The 19,750-nt window shown below is 40.1% G+C and overlaps 1 protein-coding gene across 3 annotated transcripts in view; it reads left to right on the top strand.

The window, feature by feature from the left end:
- WAC (WW domain containing adaptor with coiled-coil) overlaps positions 1-11,861 on the top strand; it is a 61,424-nt gene extending 49,563 nt beyond the window's left edge. For 2 of the 3 annotated variants that reach the window (XM_051609350.1, XM_051609348.1), the window contains exons 12-14: positions 4,372-4,558; positions 8,138-8,265; positions 10,638-11,861. In XM_051609350.1, coding sequence (XP_051465310.1) covers positions 4,372-4,558; positions 8,138-8,265; positions 10,638-10,707 — 385 coding nt within the window. In that variant the 3' untranslated portion in view covers positions 10,708-11,861. The remainder of the gene's footprint in view (positions 1-4,371; positions 4,559-8,137; positions 8,266-10,637) is intronic. The other variant, XM_051609349.1, reaches the window with a different exon arrangement.
- Positions 11,862-19,750: the final 7,889 nt, after the last annotated feature.

The following is a 19,750-nucleotide window of genomic DNA, read 5'->3' as shown; positions in this document are numbered from 1 at the left end:
TACGAAACCGCAGAAGTTTTCTTGTGTGCAGGCAGTGTTTCCAAATTTATATAGAAGAGATGATTCCTTTGAAGATGAACACAGTCAGCCTGCTGCACTGGGGTCTGCTCTTGGGGCTAATTCTCTTGACTTTGTTCATAGGAATGAACAACAGTTTAGCAGCCTGAACTGCCCAGTGGTCCAAAAAGAGGCTCTGTGAATTAAGGTTGCATTTTTCTACAGCTTAAATGCAGGTTCATTGTGCACAAGTTAATTGTATCTGCATTTCCTTTGTTTTTACTAATAACTTGTTTGAGAAGGAGCACTGTCTTAAAAAATACGTGAACAATTATTGATAACTTTAAAGTTGTGACAGTTTCAGTCATGTAAGTTAGGAAATTGATGCAATGTAGCATACAGTGAGACTTTTTGTAAGATATTATTCCAAATACATACCATGAATTATGGTTGCTTTAAAAATGGAACTGAGTGCTTCCATAATTAATAGTTTAATCAGGTTGCTGGTTCCTCTTCAATTCCAGAAAGGACTAGGAATGTTTTTCCTTTACCTTAGAAAAGGAAAACTGCTGGAGAGGGAAGTGTTTCCTCCCATTTTTCTTAGGTTGTAAGATTTTGTAGTTTGTAGTAGTGTATTTCAGAACCATCCTGTTTTCATACTCCTCTACAGATGTTTCTGCCTCTCAGGAAGTATTCTGTTACCTGGGGCACAGTCAGTCTTCAAGTCCTCCAGCAGCTATGACAGGTATTAGGCTTTATTGAAGCATTTAAAAATATTGGGAGTAGTTTGGAACTATCATCACTGCATTCATAGCTCCCCCTGCTGCTAACATAGGATATTTTGTGACAGTATGTTTAATTCATAATTAAGGCATAACTTTATTTTTGAGAAGCCTGTAGATTTTATTTATTCTTCTGAATTGTAGCTAATGTGTTAGAGTGGATCTTACTGATGAAGTAGGAGTCAGAGAAGCCTTTGACAAATTGAGAGGAGGCAACTGGGGAACTTTGATCCTATTAAAAGTAAGGAGTTAAATAAACATTGAAAGTGATGCCTCAGTTCTACTTCATTAATAAATGTAGCCTTTCTCTGCATTGTCAGTATGCTGATGCTGTATGAATGCATAGAAACAGAGTAATGTAAGTTTGAAGGGACTTGTAGTAGTGATCTATTCCAAGTACCAACTCAAGATAGAACTGGCAAGTTTGACTTGCTGAGGGCATTCTTACAGTGGTGATTTTTGATATCTCTGAACATCATCTTCTAATGTTTGACTGCCTTTACGGGGAAATGTCGAAATAGAATTTCCCTTGTTAAAATTTGTTTCTCTGCCTCTTCTCCTGTAAGTGTGTATATCTGAAAAGAATCTGGCTGTCTGCTCTCCCCATAGGTAGTTAAAAACAGAAAGAAGATCCTTCAATCCCCTTCCCTCAATCTTCTCTTTTCCAGACTGAATTCTTTTGGTGTGGCAGTTTAGTTTTTGTTCAATTTTGGGCTCCCCACTACACAGTGCTGCAGGTACTGTGGATCTCATGAGCTCTGAAGAGAGGGAGGAATTGCTTACTTCAGCCATGATTTTGCTAATCCAGCCCAGCAGGTGCTTGTCCTGCTTTGGCGCAGGAATACATTGCTGACTCACATTTAATTTGTCCACCAGGATCCTCATGTCCTTTTCTGCAAAGCTGCTTTCTACCCACTCAACCTGTGGTAGTTCACAGGGTTGTTCTGGTATTGTTGCACCCCAGGTGCGGGACTTTGCATTTGCATTTTCTGAACTTGAACTTCTGAACAGGACTGCCCATTCAGGTCCTTCTGAATAACAACCTACCGTCCAGAATATTGACTGCTCCCCCCAGGTAGATTTCATCTGCAAACTTACAAGGTCCACTGTGTGCAACCATCTGCATTTTTAATACAAATATTAAATATTATTGGCCCCAGTGTCAATCAGTGAAGGACAGCACTAGTCTTTCAGTTTGTTTTTGTACTGCTGACTACAGCCTTTGAGTCCAGCAGTTCATTCAGTTTTTCCCCCCACTTTACACATGGAATATGGACTGGGTCAGTGAACAGTTTGGCTGTAAGAATACTATGGGAGATGATGCCACAGGCCTTGCTGAAGACCAAGTAAACAACAGCACTGCTCTTTCCCCTTATCCTCTAAGCCAGTCATCTCATCATAGAAGGCAGCAAGGTTGGTCAGGTATAATTTCCCTTTGATTAAATCTATGCCAGGTTTGTTGTTTTTTTTCTGTGTGTGTGTGTGTTCATTTTTTTTGTTGGTGGGTTGTGGGTTTTTTTTGCCTTTGAGACTTTCATGTAGCTGGAAGCCCTTCCAGGAAAACTTGCTCTACATGTTTCCCAGAGATGAAAGTCAACTGGCCTGTAGTTCCCCAGGTTGTCTTCCTTGTACTCCTGAAAGATGACCTTAACATTTGCTTTTTTCCCCAACATCAGGAATTTTTCCTGCTCACCATGCTGCTTCAAGATGATGCAGCGTCTGAGTTGTACTGGCTAGCTCCCTGACTACCCTTGGTTGTCTACTATCTGGTTGCGTGGACACATATCCAGATGGCTTAACTGCTCCTTAACTTCTACCTCTGCTGTGAATAATACTTCACTGGCATTGACTGACTCTGTTGATGTGCTTGGACATGTGGGAGGTCTGAGGACAGACCATACTTGTAAAAACCCAGACAAAAGTTGCCAAAAGTTGCCAACTGTCCTGCCTTTTTCATGTCCTTTGTCTGTAGGTCCCCTGGCCTTGTAAAAGAGGGGCAGTGCACCAGTTCCTTGACCTTTCCTTTACTCCTGATCTACAGCCCTTGTTACCCTTCACATTCTTCGCTAGTTTCAACTCCAGCTTCAAAATCTAAATACCATTTTTTCCCTATCAACTGAGCATTTCTACAGTTAAGCTTTTGCACTTGGAAGTAGTTTGGAAGTAGTTGAGTTAATTACCGAAGAGGACACAGAGCACAAAATCCAAAGAATACTTCCCCCACCCCTCAGTTATGTCATATTTTCCATTTTGCAACTTCTACAGCCTGAATTAAAGGAAAATTTATATATACAACTGTAACAAAACTGCCTGTCAAAATCTTTCTGCTTTTTTTTTTTTGCCTTTTTTTTTCTTCCAATTCTAAGCTTTTAAGCAATTTTGGGGAACTGAAAAGAATAAAGTCTTCTGCAGAACAGTGTCTTGTATGTAATTTGTTGGCTGTTTGTTTGGAAACGTTCTGTAATTCTTTGCAAGTATGAGTGATTAGGATAAATGGCTGGGCATTGGTCTGTAAAGATAGTTGCATTATGCTCGGAGTCCTCAAGGGGGTAGGCTAGGTGATGAATTAAGATTCCTCTCAAATTTGTTTTTTCTTCATGTTACTTTATATCACTTGTAGGCAAGGAGTAATAAAGTTCTGAGAAATAGACTGAAATCATGGCATGTGTTGAAAAGCTGCTGCCAGTGAGAGAGTGATTGTGAACATGATCTTATGAGTAATGGCTAGGTACTTAAAAAATTAGTACTACTATTTCTGAGTGTGGGTAGTGCCGAAGAACGTTGTAACTGTGAGGTACTGTCGCAGATATGGTGCTAGTGATGTTATTTTGTCCTGCTTGAGATTATTGCTTCCTTTGTCTTCCCTTAGAAGGGATGGGTGGAGAGGACAAAGCAGACTGTTTTCATCCTGATGTGTCCTTGTCCATGTTTGCATATATAATTAGTGCTGCTCCCACCACTTCTTAGCAAAACAGGAACAGAGCCCCTTCTGTGGGTGGGGTGAGGGAATGGGAGTGATGAAATGAATGCTGGGAAGGCAAGTATGTAGAGGCTTTGTTTTCACAAGGGACCGGGAAGCACAAAAGGACATGTGCTGAAACATCAGCTTCTAAGCTTCCCTTCTCATCACAGATTATATTCTCCTCCCAGTCCAAGTTTTGGTGTCCTAGAAGTGAGATCACCTGGACATCAGTGCTTGCAAGGAGGAGACAAACCCCCACATTCTGATTCTTTGATAACAATGATACACCAAATAGCAGTTTTTATGTTAGTGAAAGTCATGGTGAAGTTGTCTTTTGCTGATAATACAGAAAGTGAAGAACAGCAACAAACTTAAAAAGTAATTTTAAGAGTTGTGCAGTAGCACAGATGTGTAGCAAACCTTGGTATATTGTAGCACTCAAACGGTTTCCATAAAAGTAGATTTGTGGAAAAGTGGTGCAGGTTTGGTCTGCCAGAAGTATTTACTTGTGGTTTAAATGCTCTATGTATTTTTGTGGCTGGAAGCAATGAATTTTAAGTTTTTGTTTCTCTGTAGTTTTGCCTGTGACTTTAAATGATCACCTTTTTTTTTCTTTATTCTTTCTTCTAGTAGTCAAAGAAGCCCATCACCAGGTCCAAATCATACCTCTAGCACTAGTGCATCAAATTCAACGCCTGCACCACAAAACACATCTGTACGACCCACTTGTTCCTTAACACCTACGCTAGCAGCACACTTCAATGAAAATCTTATAAAGCATGTTCAAGGCTGGCCTGCAGATCATGCAGAAAAGCAGGTGAGTACCCTTGTTCTTTGTTCCCTGTGAGAGTGCAAAATGTGTAGCTTAAAATGTGGTTTTCTTATACTGGTTGCTTTTACTAGGAATTAAAAGTATTTTAAAAACCCCAATCTTGGCCTTTGCCAGAAAAGAGGATAGAGAAATGAGGCCAGGTCTGCAGGTTTTACTTGTGAATGCCGTTTAACAGTTGAGTATTTTCAGTCTTCCTGAAAGTACCAGTGCTTTTGAAATTCTCTCTGATGAATAGTGATCCTCATAACTGTTTCCTTACTGCCGAAGTTACACTTGACATTTACAAAGAACGTAAATTTCAACAGATTTTTATAATAATGATATTTTTGTTATGTGGAAAATATTATGAATTAGGTGACACAGTTAAACTATTTGAGTCTCAACTCTGAGTCACTGAGTTGTTAGCTCTACACAGTGTGAAAGCAGCTCTGGCTTGTTTGTTGTACCCAGGTTTTAAGATTATATAGAGGGCTCAGACTGAATTTATGCTAATTTTACATCATGGGAAATCCAGTAGAATTGCCATCAGTATTGTAAAACCAGCTGCTTGAAACCTGTCCTGTTGTGGTGTGTGTAGTACAGGGTAACAGGATGCATGTCAGCTGCTTGGAATGTGTTACTCAAAGGAACCGTATTGGTTGAGTCTAGTTCAAGTCCTTTCAGAGGCAACCCTGTCTGACACAGTCTGCATGGGATATTTAATCTTACCTATCCCAGTTCAGTTTGGTCCTTTGAAGAGTGGTTCCATGCTGACTCTAGCCTACACTGGAGGCTTTTGGGTAGTAACTTGCAGGATGAATCTTAGAAGTGCAGTCTAGACTGATACCCTATTTGGACTCTTTTAGGGGTTCTTGTTTTGTTACTTCTAATTAGTTTTTAAAATTCAGTTTTAAGATATTACCAACCTATACTGAGTCAAATGACTGACTGAGCTACTGCTGTAGAATGTGTTTAAGGAAATGGTGCAAGCACAGCCACTTCTCTCTCTGGCCTTGGCCCATAGTTTTGATAGTGTTATTTTTGCTGTGTACTGAATTGACATATATCTTAATGCAGAAAATACAGATTTATACAGTTCATAGGCAGTTTTCCCCCCACTGTTAGTAACAGAGATTAAAAAAAAAAAAAAACCCACACAAAAAGGCTAATGGTAGGCAGTCATATACTCAGTTGGATACTTTTACCTTTGTGTGAAGTGTAACGTGCTGTATTGTCCTGTCTGCTATTTCAGATTATTTCACGTGACACTGTTGTTTATAGACCAATTTTGAATAGTAACACTTGAGGAACTTTAGTCAGATATTTGATAGAAAAAGTGAATGAAAGTATAGGTGTAATCTAAAGAAGGTAAGCTAGATGAAAGTGGAGAGGCTAAAATATGCCTTGGTTTCTTCAACTTTCTAACCAGATGCATAATTTAAATAGAAATTAGGGCATAAGAGTATATGCCAGAATAAACTGAAAAATAAATAAGTATATAAATTATAAATGAGCCAAGACAGGTATGTGTTAAAGCAGACTTGAATAAATGTGCTGTGCAGTAATTAGCAGCTAAACCAATTCTTGAACCACTAGCAGTTTTCTTGCAGAACTCCTAAGCAGTTAATATGAAAACTGGAAAACAAGCCAGTATTGTGGTTAATTAGAAAATAATCAATATAACTATCTTTAAGGAATGTGGGAAACAGACTCTTAAGTGGTCTCAGCTCAGAGGTGCTTTGAGTATTGAACAATTTCTAAGTAGAAAAAATTATGAATTTACCTTTTTACAAACACTTGAAAACCCTGATAATAGTCATCATGGACTGTTTAAAAAGAAATTGTGTCAATTTTGGTTGTTTTGGGTTTTTTTTTTTTTTATTTGATGAAGACTCAAACTTTGATAACACAAGAAAGCAAATAAGCATTATCTCCTGATTTGCAGCAAGACTGTTAACATCTTTTACCAAGAATCTTGTATGCAAAAATTATTTTAAGGCCTTTTAAATGAGATTACTTTAAGATGGGTGACAGGTACTTCACAAGTTGTTACTGAAGGTTTGCTATCAGTCACAAGGCTTTGGAGTTGTGTAGGGAGGACATGAAAAATTATGTCCTACTGGAGACCAGAGCACTCCTGTATGTCAACACACTCCAGAAAGGAAAACTTCTAATGTACAGAATTAGAACACAAAGTGCTTTTTTTGAACTGGAGAAATGCCAGAAGTTAATTAAGACCTGTGCTAAATACCATTATTTTTGGGAGCAGAAAATCAAGTATACAAGTACTTCATCAGATATTTTGGACTAACTCTGGTAGGACATCTAAGCACCACACAGCTGCACCACATCCCCAGTAGGATAGGGAAGAGAATTGGAAGGGCAAACATGAGAAAACTTATGGGTTCAGATAAGGACAACCTAATAAGTAAAAAGGAGGGGGGAAGTGTTGCAAAAGCAGTCACTTACCACCAGGCAAGCAGTGCCCAGCCAGTCCCCAAGTAATGGAACCCCTGGAAAACTGCCCCCCAGATTTATTGCTGAACACATGACATTGTATATTATTAAATATCCCTGTGGTCAGTTTGGATCAGCTGTCTTGGCTGCTTTCCTTCCCTGTCTTTTGTCCAGTCACAGCATATTTGCTGGGGGGTGGGGTTTAGAGAGAGAAAGGGAGAAGAAACCCTTGATGCTGTGTAAACACTGCTCAGAAGGAGGTAAAACATCGGTGTGTCATCAACACCGTTATGGTCACAAACCCAAAACACAGCATCAGGTGTTGCTGTGAAGAAAATTAACTCCATCCCAGCCACACTCAGAATAACATTGTTAAACAGTAATACTGCAAGGAAGGATCTATTTGGAACTATTTTTTTCAGTGTGCTGCTTGCAAGAAGCCCTCTTCCCTTATTGCAGTGTGATACACAGCATCTCAGAGTAATTATACTAGTCTCCTTGGTGTTGTTGAGGAGTCTCTGTAGTCACACATCCAGTTAAGGGACAAGACTGTAAGAAATGCACAAATTGGGGAATAGGCCATGCCTTCTGAATTTATACTTCTGCTTCTCTCCACCTGACTGAGTGATGATATTACAATAATGGAATTTGTCTGGAAGAGAACACCTGAAGAGGGTTGCAAAATTTGTTTTTTTCTTTATAAGGTAGCTGGAGAGAAGAGGGCATTCACTTACTTTTGTCCCTAAGGCTTTTAATTTAGATCTGAAATTTGTCTGCCATTGAAATAGTGGGTGATGAGTTTTGCCTACTTGAGCAAATTACTGGAAACATGGAGCCTCGACGTGTACGATCTTTCAGAATGTTTGGGTAAACATCTGTTAGGATCAAGGAAATTTAAACTGTCCCTGCCTTAGCATGGGCCTGGGTTAGACCATCTCTTACCAGACAGTTGTTCATTTCTGGCTTTAAATGGGCTTTTGTAGAGAACTTAATGTGATTTAATATTCCCTTTTGAAGTTGGAATGCTTTACTGTTTCAAGACACACTCATCTAGCAATCCTTTGGCTTACAGCCACTTGTTTCGGATGCATGATTCAAAATCCTAACCTTTATGTGTAACCATTGCAGGCATCAAGATTACGTGAGGAAGCCCATAACATGGGAAGTGTCCATATGTCAGAAATTTGTACTGAATTAAAGAATTTAAGGTCTTTAGTTCGAGTATGTGAAATTCAAGCAACTTTGCGTGAGCAAAGGTAAGTGTATGCTCTGTGTCTAGTTCCAAAATCGTAATATTCAAGGTGTTAAAATTCCCGTTCTGGTGTTGTTTTGCGTGAGCTGTATTTGTTGATGACTTTAGAAGTATGCTCATACTTGCCAGGTTTGCAGGTTGTCTTCCCTATGTACATTCTGCCTCTTAATCACAGAGGTAACTCTTAGTCTCCAATGAATAGAACCGAATATGTAACTTTTATATGTATTTTCACTTAGGACAGCAATATCTTTCCAGGTACAGTAGTGCATTAGGAAAACCTGATTAACTCGCACTAGTTCAGCATACATCTGAAATATCTGTCCATTCATGATGCATAGATGATACGGTTTACATGTAGATTTACACTACATTTTGCAAAAGACAATTTGGTAGGTCTAAAGCCAGAAGAAGTTTGAAGAGGTCTTGTTGATACCACAAGCTGAGGAAAAATTAACATCTGTTATGTAGGTTTGAGGTGTCTAAGATCATTTTTGGGTTCTTTAGTGAGAGGTTGATTATAGCAAAGTAGACTTCTGCTGTGTAAGTCAGTATTCACTGAGGCAGTACACAGCCGTGTCATTAGTCCATTGTGTGCAAGATTGAAGAGTTCAGTCTTACAAGACAGGCTGAAACTTTTTTCACCTGTAGTCATGATGTTCATCTACTTTCATATTCAGTTTCCGTTTTCAGTTATGTTGTCCTATCTGTTAAGTTACGCTACAGTTTGAATGCAGTGATTCTCATTTATTGTTCTAAGCTGCTTTAATAGTGTTTGGTGCTTTTCAAACAACTAGTGTTAGAAGCTCTTTTTAGCAGTTAGTGAAACAATCGTTGTAGTCAGAAGTAGGCTATAATTATAAATCTTTCCTAATAATGGACTTTTAGAAAAGTCCCATTATTTCTGAAATTTTATTTTCTAACTTCATTACATAAATTACAGATTCTATAGAATATATAATGAACTGCTTGGTTTCTTACAGACTAAGTAAAACCTCCTAAGGTTTCATTTCTGCCTCTGGGTGCACATTTGATCTGAAATAACATGCCAAATGTCATTGTTCACCTCTCTAAATAGTACTGTTACATGTGCACTGTGTATCACTAAACTATCAATGGATAATGACTATTATGACTTTGAATCTATGATAACATGTGTCTTTTATTTTTGCTGCAATCCCAAAGATGTGGAATATATGGCATAAGTAACAAGTTGGTGGGGGGAGGCTTTTGCAAAGGATGTGATTATCAAAGCAAATAGGTTTGAACAATTATATTATTTCTATGCTTTTGCACAGAAGGAACTGTTTACATTTGTTCTAAGAGGGAACTTTATCTCTGGGCAAAACAAGTATATTGTTTTAACTGTAACTCACAGCATGTAATTGACATATTTCATATGTCCATGCCTTTTTAAGTGCAATGTTTTTTTCAGTGTGTCTATCCTAATAGTTTCTCACCTACTTTTGAGCAGAAAATTTATTTTTACTGAACTGGGCACATATTTGACAAGTGTTCTACAAAAGTATGCTCAAGTGGATGCTTTTTTCTGCATCTGTTCAAGTTGCTTTGGCATTTATAGAGTATTTGTATGAAACTTCAGAATTCCTTGAAGATCTTCTAAATTAATTTACATGCTAGCGTTACACTTCAGTGTCATGAAATCTTGTTACTAAAAATTAATTAAAAATTCTGGGAAACAGTATGTAAGCCAAATGTTTGCTAATCATAGTAGTAGTTTATGGCAGTTTAGTAGAAGAGGAAAAATGTAGATGGGAATTGCTAGCAATGCAATTTCTTTGTAAGTCAGGTGTAGTTACAGCTTTTATTTCCTTAGATGTCTTTTAATGATGAAATATTTTAAGATTGGAGTTTACCATAAGTAGAGGCTAGCTTTAGAAGAAATGGTTGTTGTATCAGCCACAGAGCCAGATATTAGAAAGTGTTGCACCTAGAAGAAAACTTTCTTGTTTAAAAAAAAATTCACAGGTTCTTTGAATTTGAAAACTGCATCACACAGGCATAATTCTGCTCTTGGAACATTCAGTTACTCAACATCCTCCTCCAGTATTTTGTTTTTTCTGGGAGTTAAATTCAGGTGAAGCAGAAGCCTAAACATAACTGTGTATTGGTCATAATGAAATACAGCAAATAAATTTTGTGAACTAAGGAATTGAATACTGCAGGTTTCTGTGCCTCTGCATGCAGTGTTTGTAGGTGATTGAACAGGTTGGGCATTCAACTGAAGTGCATTAATAGAGCTAAGGAGCTTGACATAATTTGCCAAGATTGTAGAAGTACTTGTGGAGATACTTATTTAATGTATCTGTGTAATAGTAATATTACTAATACTAATTTAATTATTTTCTCTTGCAGGATACTATTTTTGAGACAACAAATTAAAGAACTTGAAAAGCTAAAGAATCAGAATTCCTTCATGGTGTGAAAAGTTGTAAACAATTGCACATGGTTTTGAGTACAGGAACTATTAAACTGATGCCCAGTCTTAACACTTTTGAGCTGCATTTGAGTAGACTTTGGACCGTTGAGCTGGGCAGAAAAAAAGTTGACATGGGGAAGGGGACAGGAGGGAGTCAAATTCAGGGGAAAGATACAAGAATGATTTGTAAAACCCTTGAAATGTAGATTTCTTGTAGATGTATTCTTCACGTTGTAAATATGTTTTGTAGAGTGAAGCCATGGGAAGCCATGTGTATCAGAGCTTAGACATCCAAAACTAATCAATGCTGAGGTGGCTAAATACCTAGCCTTTTACATGTAAACCTGTCTGCAAAATTAGCTTTCTTTTTTTTTCTTCTTTTTTTTTCTTTTTTTTTTTTAGTTAATTTATCATTCAGAAGTCTTGCATTTCCTAAAATTCAATGCAAGCGCCAGGCGATCTGTGTCTAAGGCTGCAACAATTTGGGTAATGTACAAAATACCGTGAAACAACCGTTTCCACACTTGCACCGAACCAAGAGCAGTGCTTCTCCGTTTCTGTTTTACAGAGAAATGTTTCTCATTTTCTGTGTTCCATTTCCCCGTGAAATCCTAAATCTGATTTTATCAGTTTTTTAATGCTTCTAATTTTCTCTTTTCTTAAGGCACTGTTGCTATGGCACTTTTTCTATAATCTTTTCATTCCTGTGTACAGTAGCTTAAAATTGCAGTGATTGAGCATAACCCACTTGTTTGTATAAATTATTGAAACGTATTTCCATTTGCACCCTGTAAGAATGGACTTATAGTACTGCTGGGCATGTGTGCTGAAAGTACATTACTTGCTCAAATATAAGGAAATAGCCCAATGAACATGTTAACATGGTTGTGGGAGGGGAAAGAGGAAAAAAAAAAAAGCTAGTCAGATGTGAATTGTATCTGTTGTAATAAACATGTTAAAACAAAAGAAACACTGGTTTTCATTTCCTTTGGTCAACACATTAAAATTTGATCTGTTTGGGGACTCTTTAGTAGAACTGTTCTTGTTGAACGTTTTTGTACTTAAATAATTCCTCAAGGGAGGTTTTGTTTAAAACTTGTAAACAGGAAAATGTGTATAAAATATTTAATGAAATATAAAATTCAACAAGAATGATTTAAGACACCTCCCCGACAGCTGTCATATGTTAATTCCTGGTTTACCTGTCTTGATATTACGACATTTCATTTGGAAGGATGTTTGTGTTGTAGCTAACTGTTTAAGTCTGGTGCTGACTGCTGTTCTTAACCATCACAAAACGCTGAATTTGTGTAATTGGAGCAACCCACTGTTTGAAAATGGTGGCAAAGCTCAGCTTTGTATATTGTTTCCTAAAGTATATTAAAAATAAAAAAGAAACTATTGCTACTACAAAATGTGACTTTTTCTTTGCTTAAAAACAACCACAAAAAGAACAATGGCGGTACTAGTTTGAATACTTGCAGAGGTGTATGTGTTCCACTAGTCTGTTAAGTAAGAAAGATTGTAGGTGATGGATTAAGAAAAAAAGAATGATAAAAGTGTTGACATGTGATGCTACATGTTTTGTTCCTCAAAATACTGCCTTTCAGCACCAGAATCATTACTTGATTTTTATTTTGTCTTGTCTTGTGTTGAGTGGGCTGAGACTGATTTTTAAAAGCAGTTTTTAATAAGTGGAAGCTGAATGATCTCTCCAAACAAGACATTGAAATGGAACAAGTTGAAATCAGAAATCAGAACAGATTAACTTGTAATTGTTCTTTACTTTTTAACCTAGAATGTTCTGTTGTGATTCATATCATGCAGTTACTTGCTTTTGCTCAGAAAGTAGGGAATAATCTTAAATGAATTAATTTTAACATCAGCATTTCTGCAATTTTAGGGAGCCAAGGCCAAGTGGCAGAAGGCTTCTTGAGACTCGCAATGCTCGTGGTCTTTAGGCTGCCCAAGTGTGGTGCAGTAGCATGTGAAATGGATGAGTGATCTTCCATCAGTGACTGTCCTTAGTTCTGGTATTTTGCTGTTTCATTACTTCATGAGATGAAGATTGCTTTTAATAGAGATGCTGGGATTAGGAGCTGGATGTTTCTGTGAATACGACATCCCTGTTGCTGTCCCTAGAATAATAGTTTGTGCTCACCAGCACACAATCTCATTACAGACAGAAGATGACAATGAGACAATTCTGGATATTTAAAAAATACCACCTTGACTTTCAAAAGTTTCCTTCAGAGGAATATTTCTCAGCTGAAGTCCCATCCAATTGACAGTAGCATTACTCTTCTGCCCATATTTACTGATTAATGGTCTGTGAGGTTTTCTTTTGTGTTTTGGTTTGATTTTCTTGCTTATATGATCTCATAAGAATCAGCTTTTGATTTAGGAGGAATTTGTTTCTTTGCTGAGTGTAACTTCTTTGGCAGTTGTTTTCTTTTGCAGTTAGTGAAGCAAAAGTTGTCATTTGCAAATGAGATCCATATATACATTCACTTTTTTTGCAAAGAACATTGTTTTCAGCTGTGATACAGGTTTGGATTTCAGTTACACATTGCTCTTTCCAGGTGCTTGTAAGTTCTTGCCTTCTGTCTCTTTGGTCTCCTACAACAGGTGTTTGGAAAGATTCAGTTGTAAATACCAGCTCTGTTCTTCTAACCTTGGATGCCTGTCTTGCTGCTGCTGAACTAACTTGGCTGGAATAATCCTGGAAGATGCTCCTCACTGAAGATGTCTGCGTTTCCCAACCATATCTGTTTGAAGATCCTATCTGAAGGAAGGGACTGCTGTAGACTTTATACCACTTAGGGCTCCAACTAGCTGAGGATCTGGAGGTCTTGAAGCGCTTCTCTCTGTAATGAAGACACGAATCCATCTGATCTAGGACTTTCTAGACAATGAACTGTTACATTTTGTCTCATGGGAGCATCCTGGCAAGTCTCATTGCATCCCAGACAGGTCCTGCCTGGAGCTGCAGGTCATATGGCAGGTGAACTACATGGCTCTGTCTACCAGGCTGTGCACACCAAGTTTGCAAACACATCCTGAATAGCCTTCTCTTTTCAACAATAAGTGTGACGGTGTTTTGTCACCTTCTGTTAGTCACATGTGCCAGAGAGCATTTGCAAAGGGATGCCATCTACTTCTGCGGGCAGCACCATGATCAAAGATGAGTCCCTTCACTTGAGTTTCACATCTTAGAATTTGGGTTGAGTGAAAAGTGAGCATTAATATAGTGAGGCTCAGAATGGTTGGTTATACTCATCTTCCCTTTTACTGTTACAAGAAAATAATCCAATTAATTATGGATAATACTATCACAGTCATCTGCAGCAGTAGCTAGAATGGTGCAACTCAGATGATTCTCTCTTCCTCCACAGATTTCTGAAGTTGGTGGCACATGGACATCTGTTAGTGTGTTGCCTGAAAAGCTCTGAACAGCTTTCTTCTCATGCCTGGCCAGGCACATTTGCTGTCAAGATCTTACATACTTCAGTGTCCAATAATCTGTGATCAGATCTTTTTCTGGTATAATTGGCATGCTGTTGCATTTTGACTGAAGTTCTTGTTCTGCTAGATGCATCCCCACTAGCAGCAGGGAGCTTGTTTACTGAGTACTGGGAACGGTTATTTGGCAAAGTGACCAAAGCCCATGGCAGATGGTGCTACAGAAGGTGAATGTGTTGTGAGCAAGTCTGGACTACCTGGTGGTGCCAAGGTACTCTGATGCCCATCCATCCAGGTTCCTTTAGCTGCTGCTCTGCATCCTAGGAGTAAAGGCTTTTTCTTCTACATCCTCAAAGGTTTAATTGAGCTTGCTTTTTCTTCTTGTCAAGGATTCAATTCCACAGTAAGTCTTCTATGTTTTTAAAATGGGAAAGCTATGATCCACTGACAGCATTTCCCCTGTCTTCACTTGCTAAATAAACCTGCCTTTCTGCTTGCAATAATGTTTCCAGTAGAAGTATGGATAACTGAACCCCTTGATACTGTTGTTGTTTTTTTTTTTTTATAAAACTTCTCAGAATTCATTTTGACCTAGGGTGCTATCTGAATTTCACTTAATTAAAACAAAAAAAAGTGGTGTATATTTTGTTCTCATGTCCCTCAGCATCTCTTCACCTGAACAATTAGAGATCTGAGGGAATGAGTGTGCAGAATGCATATATGACACATAGTAATAGGATGATCTTTAAGGACTCTTGTTTGCTTCATAGGTGGTTTCACTGAAATAATTTCTTGGTGAGGGTGAGGCTTCACACGTTGGGAGAGCTTATCTGACATCCAGCTCCCTGCAGAAAGAACAGACCTTTCCTTATTGTTTCCCTACTCCCAGTGATGTGCTCCTGCAAGCCCGTTTTGACAGCCTTAAAGCAGTTGAGGGAGTGAAGCCCCAGCAGAAACCTGCCTGGTAAATATGTCTGCTAACTCCATCAGCTGAAGAGGTTGACACCAACGGGTAAAGCAAGGGCATGATTGGCACCTTCTGGTGTTGAAGGTCAGAGTAACTCTTGGGGCAGCAGCAAGCTCCAATGGTAAAGTACCTGCTTTTGAAACCCTGAGGTATGTGTGCAGGGAGAAGAGCTCGGAGCATGGAGAGCACTCTGAGTTAGGCATGTTCTTCAGAGGTTTGGATGTATGGATGCTTTCGTCTGAAACTCTAGTATCTCTGAGTGTTTAGCTGAAGTGCAGCTGAACATCTGAAAGCTGAAATCCTAACTAAACTGCCAGATTAACTGCTACATGAATATTCAACTAAGCAGGAGTAAAGATCTAATTACCAACTATGCTCTCAATAATGTGTTTAAAAGCACCCATGCCAAAGCAAATGGTGCATCTTTAAAAGGTTTGGAATATGAATGGAGAAGTGTCTCCCAGGAGATGCTTTTCATCTTCAACTATTACTCCCTGTTAAACTAACACTGAGCCACTATTCCTGACCTGGACGATTTCTTCAGGTACCAAACCTCTCTCAAAAATGACGAAAAATCAGCTTGGCTGTCCTCATCTGCCATCTGATGAGTTTGGAGCATTTCCTGAACTCCTTAGTTGTTCTGTAAGGATTTTGCAGGCTCCCCTGTGGGAGCCTTGTAAGCTAGCACGTGTCCTCATTGCAGGTCCCCAGCAGCCTGCCAGGGTGGGGATCTCCCACGGTTCGGGGGCCAGCTCAGGTGCTTGGCAGACCTCTGTCTTGTGCCAGAACACGGAGAGAGGCAGGCTCTTGCTCTGCATGTGCTTTCTCTCTCCAGACAATCTGTCTCGCTTCTCTGGTGGCTGAAGCTGTTTGGTCCCTGCTTGGGGCAGAACACAGTATCTGAGCTGTTCCAGCTCCGCCCTGGCTCAGCAGCGACACACTAGTGCATATCCTGGTGAAAAACCTCTGCTTCAGCTGGCACTTCTTTACTCAACTGGACTTTTTAGTGGTGTAGTAGCTGAGGAAGCTCCAAGGTGCAGGAATCTCTCAGACATCCACAAGGGATCTGACCCTGGAGGGTCAGAGAAAGAGAACCACTGAAACAAAGGTTGAGAAAAACACAGCAGCATGTCAGTGCTCATCTTTTCCCATTCTCTTCACCACCTACACCTCAATCATATTCTTGTGGTATTTCCCAGAAGAGAGCATGCGGGGGGTTGTTCTGATGCCAGTTGTTTGAACTTCTGCAGTTTGTCACCCCACCAGCTTCCCCTGGAAAAGCTCCATCCTCTTCGAGGGCTTACAGCTTCTTTCTTGTAATCAAACCCCAGGAGAATCCAAATGTTTTCCTGGTTAAAGCCCAACTGATGCTAAAAGCTTGGTGAAAAACTGGATGTGCTTAATGATGGGGTTTTTTGCTGCTCACACATCTTACTGTTATCTGAGCTGCCACTGGAGCTCTTCTTTGAAAGATATTTTGGGGAACGGGATTTATAAAGGATGCTTCTTAAAGAATAATTTTAAAGTCAGTATGTCTATACCTTAGAACTTCTTCTATGCACAAGGACCTGGAGCACCTGAAGGGAAGGGTGGTGCTCTGCCTGCTGCCTGTGTCCAGCCTCACTTTTCCTCCTCACAGTGCTCATCCAAATCTGCCCACAGAACCCCTGGCCTCAGCTTCTGTAATGTACTGGCAAGCAAAAGCCTGTTAGGAGGGAGCACAGCTTTGGGTGCTCCTGTGTCACCCTGGAAGAGATGCTTGAGCTTAAAGCCTGTTTTTTAATTGTTTTTGCAGGTTAATGCACTTCCCTGCCCTCCCCACCCCCCATGCTTTGATGCCTTCCTTAGCTGAAGTAAACAGTTTTAGTGTAAAACAGAAGGTAAATATAATAACAGCATTTTCTAAAACAATTAAAGGAGCCAGCCATGTAGGCTTTGTTCTTACTACTTTTAGTTGACTGGAGGAGATTATGCCATTTTGCAATGTCTGCTGATTTCACCAGGGCTGCCCCGGTGGTGTTACTTGGGCCTCTGTCTGGTTTGTCTGGACGCTGCTTCTTTCAATAATTTTATGTGCTTGGGGACATAATTGGGAAATTACTGGGGAAAACATTGTTTTAATATTGGTTGTTTTTACTCTAAGTGTTGACACATTCCATCCCTCCAAATCGCAGTGATTAAACCAGGAGGCATTTGACCCTGGAGATGACAAATAAATTCACTTGGTTTGCCAAACTGGAAACGGAGTGTCCCGTGATGAGAGAATGGTGATGAATTCTTTATGCCTCCCCTACCCTTCTTCACCCTCTCTGCCTCCATCCTGCTTCCCCACTTCTGTACATGGCAAAGTCACTGTTCCCTTGATCTGTGGCCTTACATTCCAATGTACAAGACTGCAGGAATTCTGTGCCTGGGTTTGTGTTCCCAGCCCTTAACCCCAGTGAGCCTGGAGGTCACCATGCAATTGTAAGACTTGCTTCTACCTGGAGGGACAAGATTTGAACTTGCTTCTCTTTTCACTCCAGGGTCTTGAGGATCTCCAGCATCGAGTTCAGAGAAGGGAAACCATTAGCTTGTTCCTCCCAAGCCTCCAAACTGAGATGTTCACTCAGTGTCACCACCAGTGGAAGGCAGATCTAAGCAGCTCTGTAATGGAAAGGTCCTTTGGTACCTGCTTCCCTCTGGTCATGCAGTGTTCTGGTCTGTTTGCTCTTCTGTAGTGAGAGTACAGCAGAGAAACCCTTTCAGGAGCAACTCTGGCCCCTCAGAAACCCTAGAGGAGGAGATACAAGGACAGGACCCAGTCACCCAAGACTTCCCTGCCCTCCTCCTAAAAAAATGCAGCCTGACTTCCAGCTGACCTTCAGGCTTTTACAAGCTTAGAAAGAGAGAGTTACAGAATTGTTAACAGCTATTTTATTACACTCACAGATTGTGTGAGTTGCATTTTATTGGAATGCAGCCCTTGGCAGGTTCTGCATTTGGCTGCAAGGGGAAGTTGAAGGGCTGTGGTTACTGTGACATGTTAACCCCCTGCTTGCAGCACCTCCTGCTGTGCTAGGCTGAGCCAAAAGCTCGGGCACAGCTGCAACGTCTTTCATTACAGAGGTGCCGTGCTGAAAAACAGTCATGTGAAACTAGTGCTTCCTGACCACAAGAGGACATACCATGGGGCAGAAAATATCGAAGGACAGGGGGATTACTTTTTGATCACAGAGCCATGTACTAGTGCTATGGCTTATTGCTCAGCTACAAGGAGAAGTGATGCTGTTCAGGTGATGCTGGCAGGGACAGGCTCCAAAGCTGCTTTCTTCCAAATGCTTTTTTGAATAAAAGCTGAACTAAGAGCAACACCTTCTAAGAAGGAAAACCTCTTCTTCCTTTTTCTTCCATAGGCATTCTTTTGTAATTTGTTATTATTTTTTTTTTAATTTATGCTTGCAGTGATAAATCACACAATAATGCTTTAAAGAGCAGTAGAAGGCCTGTGCCAAAGGCATTCTGTGTAGTAAGAAATGGAAGTCTTGGTGGTGGAGTGTGGCAGTGTTCAGCCACTCTCAGGGTGCCCTGACTGCTGCTGGCACTTGCTGGAGGTGCTTTCACAGTGCAAAGCTGGTGAAAAAGGGGGACTGCAGGCTGAGTGACTCCCTGAAAAGACCCTTCACAAGGTGCTTCGATTCATGGAGAACAGCAGTTACGTGGGACTTTCTCACTTACTGAAGAAAGGTTAATATTTGCTTTTGAAAGGGTTTTTGATGAATATCCATACTGGGTATAAAGTGGGACTGTCCCCAAGGAACTCGCTAGACGGCTCTGTTTTCTTGGATATTCCCTCTTGTTTAGCAGTGCTTGTTGCTCAGTGACATCAGCTCTCCCCTGGGTTTCTGTCTAAGTGCCCTGTGCTTCTTTACAGGGCTGCATAAGTTCAGTTTCTTGCAGGCCTCAGCAATTTGGGAGGCATAAAATTTGGACAAGAGAATGGGAATGCTGTGACCATCCGTTCTCTTTGTTCTGCTCTCTGGCCTGATTTTGCATCCATCTTCATGAAGGAAGAGGCCTTGGCAGCTCCTACATGAGAGGGGATGTTGTAGCTTGTATTGCTAGTCCCAGTGTATATTGGAGAGAAAAAAAAATTGTTGACTAGCCCAGCTTGGCAGCACAAGCAAATGTTGCAACAAGATGATTAAGAAGTCTAATTGATGGATTTTAATGTGAGAGCCGAGACTTGGCTCCTGTATGTTTGACTTCCCAAATCTACTTGGATACAGGCTCGTCTCAGTGCCATAAACTCATGTCTAGCATTAAGAAAATACTGTCCTGGGTGTGACCTGAGTGGAGGTCCTGTCCTATGCCTGTTCACTCATGGGTCAAATGTAGCCATGCTATGGCAGCTGAAAGGGTCACTAGGGTCTTCTGTGGCTTTGGGTTGTGCCAACAGTCAACAGAGCTCAGGCTGAGTGAAAACTCACATAGGGAGGAATTGTGGGAATGGTCCCATAGTTTTAGTTGAGAATGGGAAATAGTTGCTTATGAGTCCCAGAAATTATTTGGGGCATTTCAGGACTAGGCAACGGCCCTCACTCTGCACAGCCCAGTCTGTTATAAAACAAGATGGACTTA

The sequence above is a fragment of the Apus apus genome, chromosome 2, assembly GCF_020740795.1.
Source record: "Apus apus isolate bApuApu2 chromosome 2, bApuApu2.pri.cur, whole genome shotgun sequence".
Classification (NCBI taxonomy): Eukaryota; Metazoa; Chordata; class Aves; order Apodiformes; family Apodidae; genus Apus; species Apus apus.
Note: the sequence above shows the minus strand (reverse complement) of the source record. Positions and strands in the feature narration are given on the sequence as shown.